The 22,045-nt window shown below is 42.1% G+C and overlaps 1 protein-coding gene across 1 annotated transcript in view; it reads left to right on the forward strand.

The window, feature by feature from the left end:
- Window positions 1-302: 302 nt before the first annotated feature.
- The window catches only part of dnah2 (dynein, axonemal, heavy chain 2), a 462,789-nt gene continuing 441,046 nt past the window's right edge, over window positions 303-22,045 (forward strand). Inside the window, exons 1-4 of the mRNA XM_059975314.1 lie at window positions 303-329; window positions 7,532-7,675; window positions 9,577-9,641; window positions 18,342-18,512. Of these exons, the coding sequence (XP_059831297.1) occupies window positions 7,546-7,675; window positions 9,577-9,641; window positions 18,342-18,512 (366 nt within the window). The 5' untranslated portion in view covers window positions 303-329; window positions 7,532-7,545. The remainder of the gene's footprint in view (window positions 330-7,531; window positions 7,676-9,576; window positions 9,642-18,341; window positions 18,513-22,045) is intronic.

Genomic DNA, 22,045 nt, shown 5'->3' on the forward strand with positions numbered 1-22,045 from the left:
AAATCCCACAATTTAGGTTCAGGGTCTGCACCTTTAAAGTACCATTGACCAACGCGTCTGGTTTCCATGGACAACGACAGCAGCAGCCAATCAGTTCCCCGAGTCAGGGTAATGGTTAGTTCCACCTGGGCAGTCCTCCTCGGTTGCCAAGGAAACAGTACCAACGGATCAAGCTGTTCCTCAACCAACCGTGCTCGGTCTTTGCCCATTGGTTGAGGTAGGCGGAGCGGAGAACTAAAGCTCCGGACTGATTGGTTTATTGGCTTTCAATCTGCGGAAGAGTTGGGGTTTCAGAAGCGAAGTTGGGTTGAGCGGCGCAGCGGACCAAGGTGAGAGCGGGCTGGAAAATCGGGATAAAACAAATAGTTAAACCGGGACAGAACTGAACAACGTTCAGGTTTCAGCGCGAAATGGGTTAAAACAGCCGTTAAACCGGAAAAATATTTAAAAGCAACGAATTAAGATCCTTAAACTCGTTAATCTCAGGACAAATCGGGTTTAAAGCGGGAAAAAAAAACAATTAAATCGGGATAGTCTAGGGCAACATGGATAAATCAGGTCTCGGCGCGAAACGGGTTAAAACAGGGGTGCCAAACCGGAATTTAAAAAAAATCTTAAAACTGGTTAAAATAAAGTTAATTGAAACAAACAGGTTGGTTAACGGTTAGATCTAGGGAGGTAAACGGGTTAAAACTAGGGATTAGACTGGAAATTAACTGCTCAGTTGCTGGAAAACGTGAGGAAAATTATCTCTGGATAATTCAAAGTTAATCAAGAGAAGTAGGTGGGGCTGGTTAACACATTTAGTTCTAGGCCCTAGCCTGCAGTTTTGCAACATCCTCCATTCAAACCTCGGGGGATGCTGGTACAGATTCTGAGAACAGAAACATGCCTTACAGACTGTACCCTGGCCAACGTAGTTCTAGGGTTGTCTGCCCTGGTTCTTGGATAGAATCACCAGTATCACTATTGTTTGTTAGAGGTATTACCCTAGAAGTTCTCAAACCAAGTCCTTCTGATAAGCCACCTCCCTTTTAGCTGGTCAGTGCTCCGGTGAAGCATTTTGTTCCAAGCACACAGAAGATAATACATTCTGGTTGGTGGATTTCAGTGTTGGTCCCCACCAGGTTGTTATCACAAATTTCATGACATATGTTAATGATAATAAACCTGATTCTGAGTGAGTGGGTCTTCAGGTTCCTGACGGTAGCAATGAGAAGCGGGTATGTCCCGGATGGTGTAAGTCCTTCATGGTGGATGCTGCCTCTTGAGGCACTTCCTCTTATAGATGTTCTTGATTGTGGGGATGGTTGTGCAGTGATGGAACTAGCTGAACCTACAACTTTTGTTAGCTTCTTTGATCCTATGCGTTGGAGCTTCCATAGCAGGGTGGTATTTCCAGATGTTAGTTTAAAAAAATATATTCTTTATTTCTAGATATAGAAGTTTATAAAATATTGAGTGGTATGGGTAAGGGTGTGTGTGTCCATGGTCTTTTCTCCAAGGTTGGGAAGTCCAAAACTAGAGGGCACAGAAATATGGTAAGGGGGGGGGAGATTTAAAAGAGACCAAAGACAGAACCCCTTTACACAGAGGGTACTGAGTACCTGGAATGAGCTCCCAGAGGAAGTGGTCAATACAGGTACGTATCACGTAGAACAGTACAGGTCCTTTGGTTCCTGATGTTGTGCTGACCTTTTAACCTACTGTAAGATCAATCTAACCCTTCTCTTCCATGTAGCCCAACATTTTTCTTTCCTTTATGTACCCATCTAAGGGTCTCTTAAATGTCCCTAATGTATCTACCTCTACCCTGGCAGTAAAAAAAATCCTCCTCCTGATATGCCCCCTATGCTTTCGTTCAATCACCTTAAAATTATGTCCCCTCTTATTCTGCCCTGGGAAAAAGGTCTTTCTGGGTCTCCTCTTGATCTATGCCTCTTATCATCTTGTACGTCTTTATCAAGTCACCCATGATGACAGTCCTGATATTTCTGCCCCTGATCTGCTCCTCAGTTATTCTGTTGCTATGGGGGTGGGATCTGTGGAAAACTCTCAAAAGGGTTGATTTCCACCCCATTGATTCAGCATGTTTCCTTCACATGTCTTTCCTTTCTGAGCTGTGATGCTATCCCCATTTAGCAATGCCACTCTGCCACCCCTTTTACCTGCCTCCCTGTCCTTTTTGAAACACTTAACCCCTAAGAAATTCACTAATATGAAAAAATCTGCAGATGCTGGAAATGCAAGTAATTCAGCAGCCATTTGATAGCATAGGTACAATTACAACTTTGACGCTCGCAGGATCTTGTTATACACACTGAGGTGAAACTTTATAATCACAATTTCCACCATCTCCAAAGGGAACCTATCACTAAACATGTCCTTGCCTCCCAACCTCCCTCCCCCCCCCCCCCCCCAGCACTCTGCAAGGATCACTGCTTCCGTGAATCCCGTGTCCATTCCCGGCACTTATCCCTGTGAGCGGCCGTGTCCATTCACTTTCTCCCTTGCCTCCATTCAGGACCCCAAATGAGACAGCGCTTCATCTGCAAATCTGCTGGGGTCAAATGCTCCCGATGCGGCCTCCTCTACATTAGTGAGAACTGTTGTAAATTGTGGGGAGACCACTTTGTTGAGCACCTCTGTTCCATCTACCAAAAGTGGAACTTGCCAGCGGCCAAACAATTCAATCTCAATTTCCATTCTGACATATGGGTTCCACTTGTACCACAATGAAGCTACCCTCAGGGTGAAGGAGTAACAGCTTATATTCTCTTTGGTTAGCCTCCACCCTGGTGGTATGACTATTGATTTCACCTTCCAGTAAAAAAAATTCCCCCTTTCTTCTATTCCCTACTCTGGTATCTTACTATTTTCACCTTCTATCACTTCCCTCTGGGGCTCCTCCTTTCCTTTTTCCTCTCCTCTCCTATCAGATTCCTCCCTCCCCAGGCCTTTATCTTTCCCACCCACCTGGCTTCACCTTTTACCTAGCTATCCTCCTTCCCATCTTTTCTGCCAGCATCTTCCCCCTTCCTATTCAGTCCTGAAGAAGAGTCTCAGCCTGAAATGTTGACTGTTTAATCATTTCCATAGATGCTGCCTAACCTACTGAGTTTCCTCCAGCACTTTAGGAATAGAAGCCTTGGGTCCCACACCTCCAGGTTCAGCAACGGTTATTACCCTCCCGAATCAGCTTGGATAACTTCACACACTTCAACACTGAACTGATTCTACAAAGTAGACTCTCTTTCAAGGACTCTACAACTTGTGTTCCCAGTGTCTGTCTGTCTGTCTGTTTGTTTGTTTGTTTGTTTGTTTGTTTATTTATTTATTTATTTGTTCTGATATTTGCATATTGGTTGCTTATCGGTCTTTGTGTGTAGTTTTTCATTGACTCTGTTGTACTTCTTAGTTCCACTGTGAATGCCTGTAAGGAAATGAATCTCAGGGTAGTATTTGGTGATATATACATACTTTGATAATAAATTTATTTTGAACTTTTGAACTTACAATAAATTAATAGGTATAAATATAACTTTCTAATATTTAAACATATTTATTTATTTATTAATTACCAACAAACAGTCCCAGCATGAATACATGGACTCCAGGTTGGGAACTTCTGTTGGGGAAGGGACAGTATTTATCATAAACCTAGAAGATGTTAAAAGTGGGGTTCTGCAGGGATCAGTTTTGGGGCTGCTGTTGTTTTTAATTTGCATTAATGATTTGCATAAGCACGTAACAAATAAATTAGTAAAGTTTGTCAATGACACAAAATAAGGGGGATAGCTGATAACATTCAGGTAGCAGAATGAATACAGTTAGATCTAAACAAAATCCAGGTATGGGTAGATAAATGGCAGATGAAATTTAATGAAAGTAAATGTAAAATATTACCTATAGGAAGTAGAAATATTAAATATAAATATACAATGGGGGTTTTGAGTTAGAAAGTGCTCTGTGTGAGAAGGATTGGGGTGTCCTGGTAGACTCATCACTGTCCACATCTGGACAATGCGTGAAGCGAATAAGAGGGCTAATAGAATGTTGGGCCATATAATGTGCTCAGTGGAGTTCAAGTCAAGAGATGTTCTCCTTAAGCTGTATAATGCACTTGAGGCCACATCTTGAGTACTGTGTACAATTTTAGTCTCCATATTTTGTGAGGGGTGTGAAGAGTTCAGAGAAGGGCGACTAGACTTATTCCAGGTCTGCAGGGAAGAAATATTGAAAGAATTAAATCTTTTTAGCCTAAGTAAATGTAGAATGAGAGGAGAGATGATGGAAGTTTTCAAAATCATTAAGGGAAAAAGTAAAGTGCTACTTCAAAGTTAATCGTATCATCCAGGACATGGGGCCATAGGTGGAGACTCGTTAAAGGGAGATTTCAGATTAACACCAGGAAGCATTTTTTCACACAGGATTTATGAACACATGGAACAAACTACCTAGTTGTATAGTTGAGAGTAATACCTTTAGAGACTTTCAAATCAAAACTCAGTAGTTATTTCAAAACACAATGTAAATTGGAATTTGGCAAGCATTGTTGGGCCAAATGGACTGTTCTTGTTAGGAACTTTCTAATGCTGTAAGCACAATGCCAACTATTCCCTATCCAAAGCCAACATGTTCCTCTGTCTAGCATTATGTTCCTGTTCCTACAGTGCAGCCTCCTTGTCATCAAGGACTTCTTCAAAAGGTGATGCCTCAAGAAGGTAGCATCCGTCATGTTGGACCCTCACCATCTGGGACACGTTCTCTTCTCATTACTTCCATCAGGGAGGTGACACAGGAGCTTGAAGACACGCACTCAGCATTTTAGGAACAGCTTCTTCCCCTTGGCCATCAGATTTCTGAACAGCTCATGAGCACTACTTCATTATTTTGCTCTCTTTTTGCACTAATTTATTTTTGTATTTCTTATTGTAACACAGTAATGTTTTTATGTATGCACTGTACTGCTGCAAAACAATGGATTTCAATACAATACAGTATATCAGTGATAATAAATCTGATTCTGATTAAAGGTTGGGCTGGAATATTATTTAGATTTGCTATTCCATTTGAGCCAGACTACAGTCTCCATTGACCAAGGAGAACTTCCACAGAACTTTCCTACAACCTAAAAAAAAAATCATGTTTTTGATATAAGCAAACACTCTCCTATTAGATACAGAGACAGCAAATCCCAAATGACCTGAAGGAGATGCAAGAGATAGTAAATACAGGAATCTCGAGCAGAGGTGTGCTGGAGATACCATCTGTAGGAAGAAATTATCTTTTAAGCTGAAGTAAGTTGAGTCCTGATTAGACCTGAGATGTTAATAATTTCTTTCCTACCACTGATGCTGCTCGACCCGCTGAATTTCTCCAGCAGATTGTTTGCTACCCAAAATCTTGATGATCTATATCTCAGAACTTTGAAAATGGTGGCTATGGAATCACAATCAGAATTATCACTGACATATGCCATGAAATTTGTTGTTTCGCAGCAGCAGTACAATGTAAAACGTTTATAAAAGCTATGTTACAATAAGTAATAAAAAAAATTGTCCAAAAATAGTGAGGTAGTGTTCATGGGTCATTCAGAAATCTGATGGTGTTGGGGAGGAAGCTGTTTCTAAAACATTGAGTGTTTGTCTTGCAGCTCCTGTACTACCACCTTGATGATAGTAATGATAAAAGTACATGTCCTGGATGGTGAGGGTTCCTTATAATGGATGCTGCCCTCTTGAGGCATTGTTTTTTGAAGGTGTGCTCAACGTTGGGGGAATATTAGATCAGTGAATGCCTTAGTATATCATCTCTTAGAGTTATATAGATTCAAGGATGGCTCCTGCAGATTAGAAAGTGAATGGAGTCAGAGTTATGCTTTTACACAGAGAGTCATTCCTGCTGTTTCAGGAAAGAAATAATGGTGTACAAGGAATGGGTAAAGCTCCCTCTTATGTAGACAAATTGATGATTAAAAAATTGAGCATCAATTGCAGCATGTTAGGGTGTCAGGAACTTCCTACTATGCATGCTGGTGGCATCCATGTACAGTGGTTAGTACAGTGCTTTACAGTACAAGCAATCTGGGTTCAATTCCTGCCATTCCCTGTAAGGAGTTTGTACCTTCTCCCCATGACCACGTAGGTTTCCTCCATGGTGCTCCAGTTTCCTCCCATGGTCTGAAGACATACTTATTGGTAGGTTAATTAGTCACTATAAATTGTGATGAGGTTGAATTGGGGGATTGTTGGGTGGCATGGCTTGAAGGACCAGAGGACCTACTTCACTCTGTATCTTAGTAAATAACTGTACAAAACTGGACTGCATAAAAGGCTCTACAACAGGTAGTCAAAACTGCCCATGCATCACTGGCAACAGCCTATCCTCTATCAAGGACGTATGTACAGAAATGTGCTGGAAAAAGGCCAGTACCATCATGAAAGATCCCACACACCCTGCTCATGGACTGTTTGTTCTACTCCCATAAGTATCTACACCAGCACCACCAAACTTAAAAACAGTTACTTTTCCCAAGCAGTAAGGCTGATCTTCACCCACTAACCCACGCCTCCACACCCTCCACCACCACTACTTCATCAATTTTTGCCAGTTACCTTATAGACGGCACTCCCATGCCTAGTGTCACCTCATGGGCATACAATCAATCTATGTACTTAAGCTTTCTGATGTATTTATTGTGTTTGTTTTTATTATTTTGTGTTATTTTATTGTTGTGTTCTTTACCTTAGTGCAATTTTTATATGCTGCTTGGGAATTGGAGTAACAATTTTTTTTCATCTCTTTTATGCTTGTCTACTTTAAATTGCAGTATACTATCTTGAATCTTAATCTCTACCCATCCAACCCTACCCATCTTTCCCATCCAACATTTCCTGTGGCAGGAAAAAAGTAGCAAAGCAATTTGTTTTATGATCTTGTGATCCTGTGAGTGGTGAGATGTCCCTCTGACCCATGATCTTATGCTGACCTTTAAACCTAATTCTTCCCTCTCACATAAACTTGCATTTTTTCTATCATCCATGTATCTAAGAGCTTTTTTTAAATGACTATGTTTCTCCACCACCAACCGCTGGCAGGGTATTCCCCACACTTGCTCTGTGTAAGAAAAAAAAGCTTCACTTACCTCTGACATTCCCCTATACTTTCTTCCAGTCACCTTAAAATTATGCATCTTTGTATTAGCCATTTCCACTTTGGGGAAAGTCTCTTGCTGTCCACTCTATCTATGCCTCTTACACTTCTATCAAGTTACCTCTCATCGTTGTTCACTCAACCTATCCTCATAAGACATCCACTCTAATCCAGGCAGCATTTCTGGTAAATTTCCTCTGTACCCTCTCTGTAGCCTCCACATCCTTCCTATAACAAAGTGATGTGAACTGAACATAATCAGGGTCTAACCAGGGTTTTATAGAACTGCAGTAGTTGATGGGGCATTATAGAATGTTGGCTCATCTATGCTAGAGATGAGCTTGCACTGTTATCTCAAAATGTTTCTGTCTCATAGGAAGGTGCTCAAGCATGAATGTTGTCACCGCTCCTTTGCAGCTGACCAGCACAGTTCTCAGCGCAGGATCATCTGCTACGTCACTGAGGTTTGGAATGGAGCACAGCCAAACAAATGAGGTGGGAGAGAGCAGTGAGAATGCAGGTAGGGAATGCGCAGCATTACTGCCTTGTGATGGTCCTCATTTATGGTCAGCTGGTAGACCTTTCACTTGTACTTCATGCCAGTTTTGTCCCAAACTGTCTCTTGGGTGTTGTTCACGGAATGCCAGCAGTCCCCTCATGCCCTAACTATGGATGTTAGAAGGAAGCTGTGGTGAGAACATCAGTTAAGATTTTTAACACCTGTTAATATCTACTGTCTGGAGATTTGGTGTGCACTATTGCTTATTGCATAGCACATACAGCACTGGTGGTCTGGCTTCGATTCCTGTCGCTGTCTGTGAGGAGTTTGTACATTCTCCTCGTGACCCTGTGGGTTTCCTCCAGGTGCTCCAGTTTTCTTCCACATTCTAAAGATTAGGGTTCATGAGTCATGGGCATAACATGTTGGTGCTGAAAGCATGGCAACATTTGTGGCCAGCCCCTTAGTACATCCTTGGACTGTGTTCATCTTTGAATGAAAAATGAAACATTTCACTCTATGTTTTGATGTATATGTGCCAAATAAAACTTATCTAATCTAATTCTAGTTAATAACCTCGTTACCTTTGTAGAGAGATACAGCACAGAAACAAGTTTTTTAGCCCATTGATCCTGTGCCAAAAATCAACCACCCATTTACACTAATCCTAAATTTTATTCTCCCTACATTCACATCAGCTCCTAATTTACATTGACCAATCTGCACATCCTTAAGATATGCTGAAGACCTTGCAAACTCTGCAGAGACAGCACCCAGGTCTCTGGTGCAGTGAGGTAATGGCTATGCCTGTGCCATGTCTGAATATTTTGCTCTAGCTCATGCGATTTGAACACAAACCTCTAGGTCAACACTCCTAAAGCTTTATCTGATACAGAGGAAATGCTCACTGTTGGGGGGGGGGGGGTAATTCAAAATTGAGTTTATTTGAACATGGAACAGAGCACAGTGACAGCCCCTTCAGCCCAGAATGTGGCAATCCAATTAAATTAGTCATTAAGTGGGCAATCTAACCGATCCCTCTGCACACACAATGTCCAGATCCTTCCATTTTCATTACATTGATGTGCCTGTCTAAAGTTTTCTCAGAAGCCTCAAATGCATATGCCTCTTAACACTACCCCAGACAGTGCATTCCGGTCACCCATTCTCGATGTTAAAAAACATGCCCTTCACATCCCCATCTAAACTTCTTGTACTCAGAAGGTCTCAGTTTATATGACGACTCAGTTGAAGTCCACTTGACATCAACCCTATTGCTTATACACCTTTTCTTAATCTGCCTGCATATCTGTTCCTCAATGTACTGGTGACTATTGGGGGGTCTGTCGTACAATCCCATCAGAGTGATTGCACCTTTCCTATTTTTGAATTCTACTCAGTTGATGAGCCTTCTATTGTATCCCCCCTGAGTGCAGCTGTGATATTATCCCTGATTAGTAGTGGAAACTCTTTCCCCCCCCCACCAACATTTTAACTCCCTCTCTATCTTTTCTAAAACTTCAAAACCCTGGGATATTAAGCATCCATTCTTGTCCCCTTCTCAACCACGTTCCTGTAGTGGCCACAACATTAACGTCATCTGCACAAGCCCATGTGTGCACAGGTGCAATGAAAAGCTTGCTTGCAGCAGTATCACAGAGACGTAACATCAGATAAGCTGTATTCACAAGAAAAAACAAATGTTAAACATAAATCATGAAAATTTTTAACAAGAAACAACAATTAGAACAAAAGAGACAAAGCTCATCTTAGTGCTAAATAATTAGTCCTGCTGAAGGGTTTTGGCACAAAACTTTAACTTTTCCAAAGATGCTGCCTGGCATGCTGAGTTCCTCCAGCATTTTGTGTGTGTTGCTTGAATTGATATCTCATGTTTTGCTGTTCTGATGTTTCTTAATAAGGTGGAGCTGAAGAAAATACAAGTACAGATGTGCAGGTGCAGATGGAGATGGAGGCATCTGACCTGGTAAGACTTGCTTCCTCATAGACCTGCAGGTTCTTCCAACAGCCCTTGGTTTGGTTTAGTTTAGAGTTACAGCACAGTAACAGGCTCTTCCACCCCATTGAGCCCATGTGACCAATTAATCTACTAATCCACATGACTTTGGACAGTGGAAGGAAACCAGAGCACTCAGAAGAAACCCAAGCAGTTATGGGGAGAATGTACAAACTCCTTACAGACAACGGTAGGAATTGAATCCAGGTCGCTAGCTCTGTAATAGTGTTACGCTAACCTCTATACCAGTGTGCTGCCCAGGTATGCAGTTTAGTTGGTCACAGAGCTTAAGGAATTATCAGAGGCTCATGAGGACACTTGCAAACTTGTTCTACAACCTAACATGTTAGTATACTCCAAACTGATGGCCAACATAGCCTTAAGGAGGTGCTGGAGGCTCTGGCACCAACATAGCATGCCCACTTCTTACTAATTAACTAACCTTAATTGTATGTCTTTTGGAATGTGGGAGGAAATCAGAGCACCCACAGGAAACTCTTGCAGTCTCTGGGAGAACATACAAACTCCTTACAGAAAACAGTGGGAATTAAACCCTGATTACTAGTCCTGTAAAGCATTATGCTAACTAATATGCTAACCATAGAACCATAGAACACTACAGCACAGAAAACAGGCCATTCAGCCCTTCTAGTCTGTGCTGAAATGTTATTCCACTAGTCCCATTGACCTGCACCCAGTCCATAACCCTCCAGACCTCTCCCATCCATGTATCTATCCAATTTATTCTTAAAACTTAAGAGTATTTACCATGTCAGATGGCAGCTGGTTCCACACTCTTACCGCTCTCTGAGTGAATGTTTCCCCTAAACCTTTCCCCTTTCACCCTAAAGCCATGTCCTCTTGTATTTATCTCTCCTAATCTAAGTGGAAAGAGCCTACACACATTTACTCTTGTCGTGTACCTCGTGACCGGGTTAAAGAACCAGCAGAAATGGAGAACGCACTGGAGTCTGGTATTAGTAAACTACGCAATACAGTACTATAAATGCAAATATCTTAAACAGGTTAGCAATAGACAATAGACAGTAGGTGCAGGAGTAGGCCATTCGGCCCTTCTAGCCAGCACCAACATTCATTGTGATCATGGCTGTACCCCGTTCCAGCCCTCTCCCCATATCCCTTGACCCTGCTATCTCTAAGAGCTCTATCTAACTCCCTCTTGAATGCATCCAGAGACTTAGCCTCCACTGCCTTCTAGGGCAGAGCATTCCACATATCCACCACTCTCTGGGTGAAAAAGTTTTTCCTCATCTCTCTTCTAAATGGCCTACCCCTTATTCTTAAACTGTGGCCTCTAGTTCTGGACTCACCCATCAGCGGGAACATGCTTCCTGTCTCCAGTGTGTCCAATCCCTTAATAATCTTATATGTTTCAATCAGATCCCCTCTTATTCTTCTAAATTCCAGTGTATACAAGCCCAGTCGCTCCAATCTTTCAACATATGACAGTCCCACCATTCCGGGAATTAACCTTGTGAACCTATGCTGCACTCCCTCAATAGCAAGAATGTCCTTCCTCAAATTTGGAGACCAAAACTGCACACAATGCTCCAGGAGGGGTCTCACCAGGGCCCTGTACAGCTGCAGAAGGACCTCTTTACTCCTATACTCAATTCCTCTTGTTATAAAAGCCATCACGCCATTAGCTTTCTTCACTGCCTGCTGTACCTGCATGCTTGCTTTCATTGACTGATGTACAAGAACACCTAGATCTCGTTGTACTTCCCCTTTTCCTAACTTGACTCCATTTAGATAGTAATCTGCCTTCCTGTTCTTGCCACCAAAGTGGATAACCTAACATTTATCCACATTAAACTGCATCTGCCATACATTTACCCACTCACCCAACCTGTCCAAGTCACCCTGCATTCTCATAACATCCTCCTGACATTTCACACTGCCACCCAGCTTTGTGTCATCAGCAAATTTGCTAATGTTACTTTTAATCCCTTCATCTAAATCATTAATGTATATTGTAAACAGCTGCGGTCCCAGCACTGAGCCTTGTAGTACCCCACTGGTCACAGCCTGCCATTCCAAAAGGGACCCGTTAATCACTACTCTTTGTTTCCTGTCAGCTAGCCAATTTTCAATCCTTGTCAGTACTTTGCCCCCAATACCATGTGCCCTAATTTTGCCCACTAATCTCCTATGTGGGACTTTATCGAAAGCTTTCTGGAAGTCCAGGTACACTACATCCACTACCCCCTTGTCCATTTTCATAGTTGCATCCTCAAAAAACCCCAGAAGATTAGTCAAACATGATTTTCCCTTCATAAATCCATGCTGACTCGGACTGATCCTTCTACTGCTATCCAAATGTGTCGTAATTTCCTCTTTTATAATTGACTCCAGCATCTTTCCCACCACTGACGTCAGGCTAACCGGTCTATAATTCCCTGTTTTCTCTCCCTCCTTTCTTGAAAAGTGGGACAACATTAGCCACCCTCTAATCAGCAGGAACTGTTCCTGAATCTATAGAATATTGGAAAATGATTACCAATGCATCCACGATTTCGAGAGCCACCTCTTTAAGTACCCTGGGATGCAGACCATCAGGTCCCGGGGACTTATCAGCCTTCAGACTCAACAGTCTATCTAACACTGTTTCTTGCCTAATATAAATTTCCTTCAGTTCACCCTTTGGCCACTATTACATCTGGGAGATTGTTTGTGTCTTCCCTAGTGAAGACAGATCCAAAGTACCTGTTCAACTCATCTGCCATTTCCTTGTTCCCCATAATAAATTCACCCGTTTCTGTCTTCAGTGGCCCAATTTTGGTCTTAACTATTTTGTTGCTATTCACATACCTAAAGAAGCTTTTACTATTCTCCTTTGTATTCTTGGCTAGTTTACCTTCGTACCTAATTTTTTCTTGGCGTATTGCCTTTTTTGTTATCTTCTGTTGCTCTTTAAAAGCTTCCCAGTCCTCCGGTTTCCCGCTCTTCTTTGCTATGTTATACTTCTCTTTTATTTTTATAGTGCCCTTTACTCCCCTCATCAGCCACGGCTGCCCCTTACTCCCCTTAGGACCTTTCTTCCTCTTTGGAATGAACCAATCCTGCACCTTCTGCATTATTCCCAGAAATACCTGCCATTTTCGTACCACTGTCTTCCCTGCTAGGGTATTGTTCCATTGAACTTTGACCAGCTCCTCCCTCATAGCTCCATAGTTCCCTTTGTTCAACTGTAATACTGACACATCCTATTTTCCCTTCTCCTTCTCAAATTGTAGGTTAAAATATATCATATTATGGTCACTACCTCCTAATGGTTCCTTTACCTCGAGTTCCCTGATCAAATCCAGTTCATTGCACAACACTAAATCTATGTATATGATATGTATATGCATAAGTGTGGAAATAGGAAAACCAAGCTTCTTCAAGTCTAGGGGTAAATGAATGCAGTCTTATGATAATATGAAAGAAAGGTAGTTCAATGCATGAGGTTGCTGTTGTTGGTAAGAGAGAGAGATTTGTAATCCAAAGGCATATGTTGTGAAAAGGCAATTACATTGATATTCCAAAATAACAATAGCAGTAGGTTTTATCTTCCAAAGTTGTTCCACTCCACACACGAAGTATCACTGACAGTGATCTTCAACGAATATCCTTTCAACACGTGGTACCACACCCAAATTCAGCTACGGGTCATCCCTAAGTGGTGGCAACAGGACACTCAAACAGAATCCACATATGGATTATCACCAACAGTAGCTTATCACTGAGGTACCATCTTCAAGTGGTAAAACTACCAACCCAGGCCAGGAGTTTTACACAGGTAGATTCCACAACGTTACCCCAAACACACAACTGTGATAGCCACTTATCCAGTTTCATGACATACGAAATAACTCCTATAGTGATTTGCCACAGGGGTGCCTTTCTTCAATGAACTACCACACCCAAACAAGGGTAACACACAAGAGGTATTAACAAAGACTTTCCCTCACCAGAGAACCCACTCCTGTGGATCCCTGTGTGACAGTCACACCTTCATATTCGAATGGAACTCAAACTCACCCTTACAGGCTACAGAGGAGAGAGTCCAAACAGTGATCTCTTTGTCACTGGGTTTTTTCTGGTTCAAACCACCTTCTCCCCTCTTCTCTTCCTTTAAAGTCTCCGAATGTGATCACAAAAAAAGGTGACTGTTCTTCTGTGGTAAAGTTATCAACCCAGGCTAGGGTTGGACACACAAATAACTCCCCACCGGTCACACCTTTTCTGCACTGTGAGAGCCGCTGATCGATCCTCCAAAAACCCACCTTCCTGTGGGCACAATAAGCTCATCCAGTGTCTAAATCTGTGTGTGTCTGGGTCCAGCAGCTGACCTGGTATTTATTTCAGCATGCTGAACACAGCTGTCCATCAAACTGCTCCGTCCTCCTCTCTCTGTAGGAGCTTTACAAGCAGGCAAGTGTCCTTGTGGAAAGGTAAACAACTTTCAGAGAAACCATAACATCAATCTACTGAGCTTTCTCTCTCTCTCTCTCACTCTCTCACACTCCTCAAACAGTGTCCAAAAGCCAGTCTCAATCTCCCAACATTTTAAAGTAATTGTCCACAGAAAATATGAGCCCTAGGGGTACATAACACTCTGTCTATACCCTTCATAATTTTGTAAACCTAACATGCCACCCCATTGGATTCTGGCTTTAGAGTCCGATATTGCCGCGCTGCTTGTGGTGGAATAATTTCAGATCTTTATTGAGGGAGGGAGGGAGAGAGGGAGGGAAGAGATTGCATCATAGAGCATGGGAACAGACCATACAGCCCACCATGCCCATGCTGACCCCTGGGCACCCATTCATATTAATCTCTGTTTCCCGATTTAGGCACCTGCTAATATTGAAATCTGAATGTAGTTTAATTGCTGCTGCATGCAGTCAGAAGAAAACTTTAGATGTCAGAGGAGACATCTGAATCCACCATTAGGGCAACAAATAAGTGTTTGAATTGTTAATACTACATTTGCCATGTAGTCACGAGCAGCAATTTGGTCTTCGTGATTTATCTTGGTTTTAAAATTCTGCTTCAGAATAAGTCTGAAATATTTTGGGTTTGTTGATGTACTTGATACAAGGTTTAGCCAAATGTATTCCACTGAAGGAAGGGCAATAATATCATACTGCATTTATATTACTGCTACCTGCTTAAGCCCATCATCTTTTTTGGGGCATAATAGGTCACCAACAGCAACACACCAGAGTCCTCTGTCCTGGGTCAGTCTTTCAAGTTATCCCCAGGACTTCTAGATGATCCATCCTCTCCTCAGGGATGAGGTCTTTGGAGGCTCTATTGGTGTTTCTTTAGCTCTGGATTTTTATGGGATGTGGTTGCTAACCTCATGCCCAACCCTCCTGCTCCTGCAGCTGGGCTTGGGACCATCCATGATGGAGTTCTATCTAATCTGTGCCAAGCTCTTACTCTGACTAATCCTATCGACCAGGACCTGGATCAAAACCTCCATAACCTTACATCCATTTACTTATCCAAACTTCTCTTAAATGTTGCAATCCAATCTGCATCCACCACTTCCATACTTGCACCACCATCTGAGTGAAGAAGTTCCCTCAGGTCCTCCTTAAATATTTCTCCTTTCACCCTTATCTAGAATCTCTAGTTCTAGTCTCATCCAATCTCAGTGGACAAAAGCCTGTTTGCATTAACCCCTCATGATTTTGTATACCACTATCAAATCTCCCTTTATCTTCTCAGCTCCAAAGAATAAAGTCCTAACCTATTCAACCCTTTCCTGTAACTCAGGTTCTCAGTCCCAGCAACAACCCTGAAAAATTTCTCTGCACTCGTTCAATCTTATTGGTAACTTTCTGGTAAGTGGGTGACCAGAAATGTACACAATACTCAAAATTGGGTCTCACCAACATCTGATACAACTTTGATATAACATCCCATCTCCTGTACTCAAGTACTTTGATTTATGAAGACCAATGTGCCAAAAACTTCTTTACAACCCTATCTACCTGTGGCTCCACTTTCAGGAATTATGGATCTCTATTCCTCTTTTACACTGCACTCCTCAGTGCCCTACCATTCACTGTGTAGTTTCTACACTGGCTCGTTCTCCCAAAGTGCACCACTTCATACTTGTCTGCATTAAATTCTACCTGCCATTTTCAGCCCGTTTTCTCACTGGGACTGCTTAAAAGCCACATCATAGAGCAGTGGAACACTGTGAAGACCCATTAGACCACAATTTTGTGCCAACCTTTTAACCTATTCTAAGATCATTCTAACTCTACACTCCCACATAGCCCTTCAGTTTTCTATCATCCGTGTGCCTAAGAGTTTTTTAAATGCCCCTAATATATCTGATTCTACTACCTTACCTGGTAGGGTATTCCATGCACGCACTATTCGCTGAGGTTTAAAAAAAAAACAATTTCTAATATTTCCACCATATGTTCCTCCAATCACCTTAGAATTATGCCTCCCCATATTAGCCATTGGGAAAAAGTCTCTGACTGTCCCACTGAATTACATGTGAGGTATGGTTGTCAAGGAGGAATGCAAGGCAGCCATCTTGCATATAGAAAGTCCCATAAGCACCAAAGGGATGAGATCATGATTGTAACTGAGAAGGATCACCAGAACAGATAGGGATCACCAGAAAAGACAGGCAGATATATTAGGGACATTTAAGAAACCTTTAGATGATAGAAACTCTTTGATGATGGAAAAATGGAAGTCTATGTAAGAGGGTTGGGCAGATTGATCTTGGTCGAAGGGCCCTCTCAACCCCGTTCCATTGCCTTCTTTGATGCCCTTACTAATCTAGAACCCATCAATCTCTGCTTTATACCCAATGACTTGGCATCCACAACAATGAATTCCATAGATTTACCACCTTCAGGCTAAAGAAGTTCCTTTTCATCTCTGGTCCCTTCAACTAAAGGGATGTCCTTCCATTCTGAGGCTGTGCTCTCTGGTCCTGCACTCCCCCACTATAGGAAACATTCTCTCCACACCCTCTCTATCTAAGCCTTTAAGTATTCAATAGGTTTCAATGAAAACCCCTCATTTTCTAAAACTCCAGTAAGTACAGGAACAGAGCCAGTAAGGGGACTCCACAGAGTACTCCAGGTGTAACCTCACCAATACTCTGTACAGAGCTCTCTATTCTTAAACCTCAGCTCAATTGCAATATACCATTTGTCATCATAACTCGTTTGACGGACCTGGCTGTTATGTGTCTGTGGTTCATTCATTAAAACACCTAGATCCCTCCAAACTTCACTCATCATCATCATTCTCATACTGACACTCGAACTTATTGTCAGATGCACAAGTCCAGATGTGTGTGTGCGCAGGAGCATTGAAAAACTTACTTGCAGCAGTATCAAAGGACATAGCCTGCACTAGAAAAGCATACATTAAACAAAATTAGAAACAAATTTTACCAGAAAGAACAATTAGAGCAAAGAAAAACAGGGTCCATTTTAGTCAAAATGACCAAAGTGGTTAAGTGTTGCTCAACTGTTTTGTCAGTCGGTATACTAATTGAATATTTGAAGTAGCTGTCCCTCAACCTGGTGGTGTGGGACTTCAGGTTTCTGTGCCTCCTACCTGATGGTAGTTGTGAGAAGGTAGCACGACCTGGATGGATGTTTTCTTGAGACCGAATCTCCTGAAGACACTATTGACCATGGGGAGGGCAGTGCCTGTGGTGTATTGGGCTGAATCCACCACTCCCTGCAGCTTCTTACATTTCTGTGCATTCAACTTACTCTACCAAACCAAGATGCAACAAGCATACTTTAACAGTACATCTGTAGAAATTTACTAGTGTTCCTTAGCCTCCTAAGAAAGTAAAGACACTGGTGTGTTTGAATCTATGTGGTGGCTCAGGCCAAGTTATCAACCTAGGAACTTGTACTCATTTGCAAAGAACATTCTTCATTCTTGCACTGTGATTGTTCGAATGCTGCCACTGAAGTCCATGCTCACCAGAATGATAAAAGGAGCCCCAGTCTGACATTTCAATCCAATGCCAACGACCTGACAAGTTTGCACTTCGTCATTTGTAGATCCTAATGTCAACCCAGAGCTTTGACATTAGGTTCCTGAAGTGGGACATGTTTTGGGCTGAGTCCCTTCATAAGAACTGAAAAGGAGGAATGGGAGAAGAAGCCGGAATAAGAATGGTGGGGGTGGGAAAGGAGGTGGGAGAAGTAAGAAGCTGGGAGGTCATAGTGGAAGAGGTAAAGGGCTTGAGGAGGAATCTGATGGGAGAAGAGAGTGCATGATGGGAGAAAAGGAAGGAGTAGGGGAACTAGAGGGAGGTGAGGAGAAGGGGAAAGAAGGAAGCAGAATGGGGATTGGAAAGGAGAGAAGGAGAGAGGTAGAAATTACTGGGAGTTGGCTAAATCGATGTTCATGTCATCAAGTTGGAGGCAATCTTGACGGAATATGACATATTGCTTCTCCAGCCCGAGTGTGGCCTCATTATGGCAGTGAAGGAGGCCATGGACTGACAATTTATTTATTTCATTTTACTTGAAGTCACAACATGGAACAGGCCCTTCCGACAGTTGGAATGTAAATGGCCACAGCGAACACCTCCCTGTTGCAGATGGAGCGAAGGTGCTTGAAGCTCTAACTCAAACCCACTGTTTCTGAATGCAGGTTGACCTCTTCAAAAGCCGTGTGCTTCTGGAGGCTCTCCAGCCAGAGATGTGGACCCTGGAGCATGACCAGATGCTGAGTGTGTTCGCTCAAGATGTTACTCAGAGGGTTCTGACTGTGTTCATGGATCAATACTCTGGGCTTCAGGTGACCCTTGGCACACCTGCACAGGTAGGGTACATTGCGGAGTGATTCTAGTGGGCACAGGATGAGTGGGGAGCACCTTAGGGCCCCTCGAGTCATTTCATTGTTCATTCATCAAGACTGAATACAAATTATTCTGTTCAAGGTTTTTAAGGATAAATATTTTAAAGATTACATTTATTTTTCACATATTCATGGAAACATCAAAAAACAGTGAAATGTATTGCATCAACGATCAGCACAGTCTGAGGATTTGCTGAAGGAAATCTAGAAATATTGCCGTGTTCCAACACCCACAACTTATTAACCCTAACCCATACATCTTTGGAATGAGAGAGGAAACCCATGCAATCATGGAAGGAACATACAAACTCCTTATTTCAGCGGTGGGAATTGACAGCTGGTGCTGTAAGTTGTTACGCTAACAGATATGCTACTGTAACACCCCCGCTATCTTACTATATGGTCATAGGGCCTTCTAGCAGGCCCTTCAGCCCATCTAATCTGTGCTGAACTGTTACTCTGCCTAATCCCATTGACCATAGCCCTCAATCCCCCTCCCATCCATGTATTTATCCAACTTGCTCTTAACTGTTGCAATTGAACCCACACCCCCCACTAACACTGGCAATTTGTCCCACACTCGCACCAACCTCTGAGTGAAGAAATTTCCCCTGCGCTTCCCCTTAAGCTCTTCACCTCCTATTTCTGAAATCTCCAGTGGACCTTGGGCCTTAGACCTTTGGGGAAGAGGGTTCTGTTTTCCGTTTTGCCACTGTTCATTGTATAATTAGGTGCTTCCTAGCATGTAAGAGTGGTGGGTGTGTGGAACAAAAGTACATAAAAAGTACTTTTGTTATGGACTACCTAGTTTAGAAAAGAAGCAAAGCTCTTCGAAGTTTATATTATTCAATTTTAATGCATTATAGTGGTAATTCATTGAAAATGCATTCTTTCTGAATGAACTATGCAGCTTATTAAGATCATCCTAGTATTTCTGATGCAGTCACACACACACATTTGTCATGTAATACATACACAAAAACACAAAAAAAAATGTTCTTATGACCATTCATGGCTGAAGTTGGATCACATTGTTCTGCTTTAGAAATGTGGGGCATGATCAGGAATTAGGTTTACATCACATTCTATGGAATTTAAGAAGTTAATCAAATACTTCACGTTTTGTCTTGAAATGTGCTGAACTTAATTTTGCTATTTGTTTGGGGATTTGGGAAATGAATGCAATCTGAGTGACTTCAGGTGTGGTTCACTGCTATTTGTCCAGTTATTACATCTTTACTATGGGAGCTTTCTGTGTGTCTGTGTTCTACAAGACAGATGAAAGAGAAAGGAAAAAAGACGTATTCCATTCCATGAATACTCTTTAGAATTCAGCATCACTGTGTAACTGATTTTGCTAGGTCTAGATAATTTTTGGCATCATTGGCATCATCTCTGTGTAAGCCAGTTGCTGAATTTTGCAATATTGAGATATTTCCTGACTCAAGGACCAGGAATCATTTGACAATGGACAGGTGGATTTTCAAGGCTTGCAGCCTCCCCAAAGTTTCAGAGCATGATAGACTGCAATCCCAGGACACTTCAGGCATACCTTGAATATACAACTTGTGTCCTTTCAGGGAGTAAATTAAAGAAGATCTCATCGTTAATGGCTTGATTCTGGGAATTTGTATGACTCTTTTCAACTCAGGCAGAGTGTCTGCTATATTTTATCTGACTCACTGTGTGGAAAGTCAAAATGGGATAAAAGATGTGTTCTTCATTAAACTGTCATTGCTCAACAAGATTCACAGATTGCCTTTACACTGATAATCAGTAGACCACAGAGAAAATAGAGTCATATAGCACCAAAATTGGTCTATGTTGGCAAGTATCTATTTATAATAATCCCATTTACAAGCACTTGGTCCATAACTTACTATGCCTTGGAATTCAAGTACTTGTCCAGATGATTCTTAAAACCTGTGGAAGCACGCACCCATTTTCTCGAGGCAGTACATTCTGGAAGGAAACCACTGTCTAGGTGTAAGAAAATTTTTTTCAGATACCCCCTACATCTCTTAATCCTCCTTAAAGCTAATTAGGTCAAAGATGCCTCTTGTGCATCTGTAGAACTCTTTACCAAAGGCAGCTGTGGAGGTCAGGTTTGAAGGCAGAGGGTGATAGATTATTGTTTGGTCAGGGTGTGAAGGGATACGGGGAGAAGTCAAGATATTGGGGTTGAGAGGAAAAGTGGATTAGCCATGATGAAATGGCAGAGCAGACTCGATGGGCCAAATGGCTTAAATCTGCTCCGATATCTTATGGTCTAACCCCACCAGGTGTAGTGGTAGAGGGAAATTATCGACATTTAAGAAACCCTCAGAGTGGCATATAGGTGATAGAAAAATGGAGGGCTACGTGGGAGGGAAGAATTAGATTGATTTTAGAGTAGGTCAGTCGAACATTGTGGGCTGAAGGGCTTGTATTGTGCTGTAGTGTGTTCCTATGTTCTATGTTTTATGAGTCAGCTCAAACCAGAGAAGCCTTCTAGCATCAGTTCTTGTCAGTATACATGGCACCCTCACCTAGGGTATGGCATAATCAGCACCATTTGCAACAGAATTCTGCAGCAAAAACGTCACTTATTTACAAAGAGTCAGCTCTGCCCAACTCACATTGCTGTGGCCCATAAGAATCTGGTTACATATATCCATTTCTAGTTCAGAGTTGATAGGAGGTAAATTTAGTTCTTCCCTTTTACAGAGCCCTTCATTTTCTATCATTCATGTACCCATCTAAGAATTTCTTAAATATACCTAATATATCTGCCTCTACCACTGCTCCTGGCAGGGTGTTCCACACACCCACCACTGTCTGTGTAAGAAATGGTGATGTCCCTCTTATACTTTCCAACAATCACCTTAAAATTATGCCGCTTCATCTTAGCTATTTTCGCCTTGGGAAAAGTTTCTGGCTATCCACTCTATCTAAGTTCCACCCTGTGCCTTGCTTGACGCATCAGACAGCAACCTTGCCGTTTCTTTAGTGTTGGCTTTACGAGATCTATATGTTTGCTGAGTATGCCCACAGGAAAAAAAATCTCGGGGTTTTATGTGGTGACATGTATGTATTCTGATAAGAAATTCAACTTTGAACTTCGAATGTGGTGACCAGAACTGAACACAATATTCCAAAGTTTGCTCTGATCAGGGTTTTATAGAACTGCAACATTACTATGGCGGTTACTTGAAAACAAACCAAAACCACTGAGGGACTGAGTATGGGATTCAACACTGTATGAAGTGCTTTCAATAACTGAGTTCCAAGTTGAAAAAAGTATCTTTGATCCTTTATTATGAAATTTTTATAAATGACCTGGATGTAGAGGCGGAAGGATGGGTGAGTAAGTTTGCGGATGACACAAAGATTGGAGGAGTTGTGGATGGAACTGTAGGTTGTTGAAGGTTACAAGAGGCTGCAGAGTTGGGCAGAAAAATGGTAGATGGAGTTCAATCCGGAAAAAATGTGAGGTGATGCATTTTGAAAGGACAAAC

This window comes from Hypanus sabinus, chromosome 7, assembly GCF_030144855.1.
Source record: "Hypanus sabinus isolate sHypSab1 chromosome 7, sHypSab1.hap1, whole genome shotgun sequence".
Taxonomy (NCBI): domain Eukaryota; kingdom Metazoa; phylum Chordata; class Chondrichthyes; order Myliobatiformes; family Dasyatidae; genus Hypanus; species Hypanus sabinus.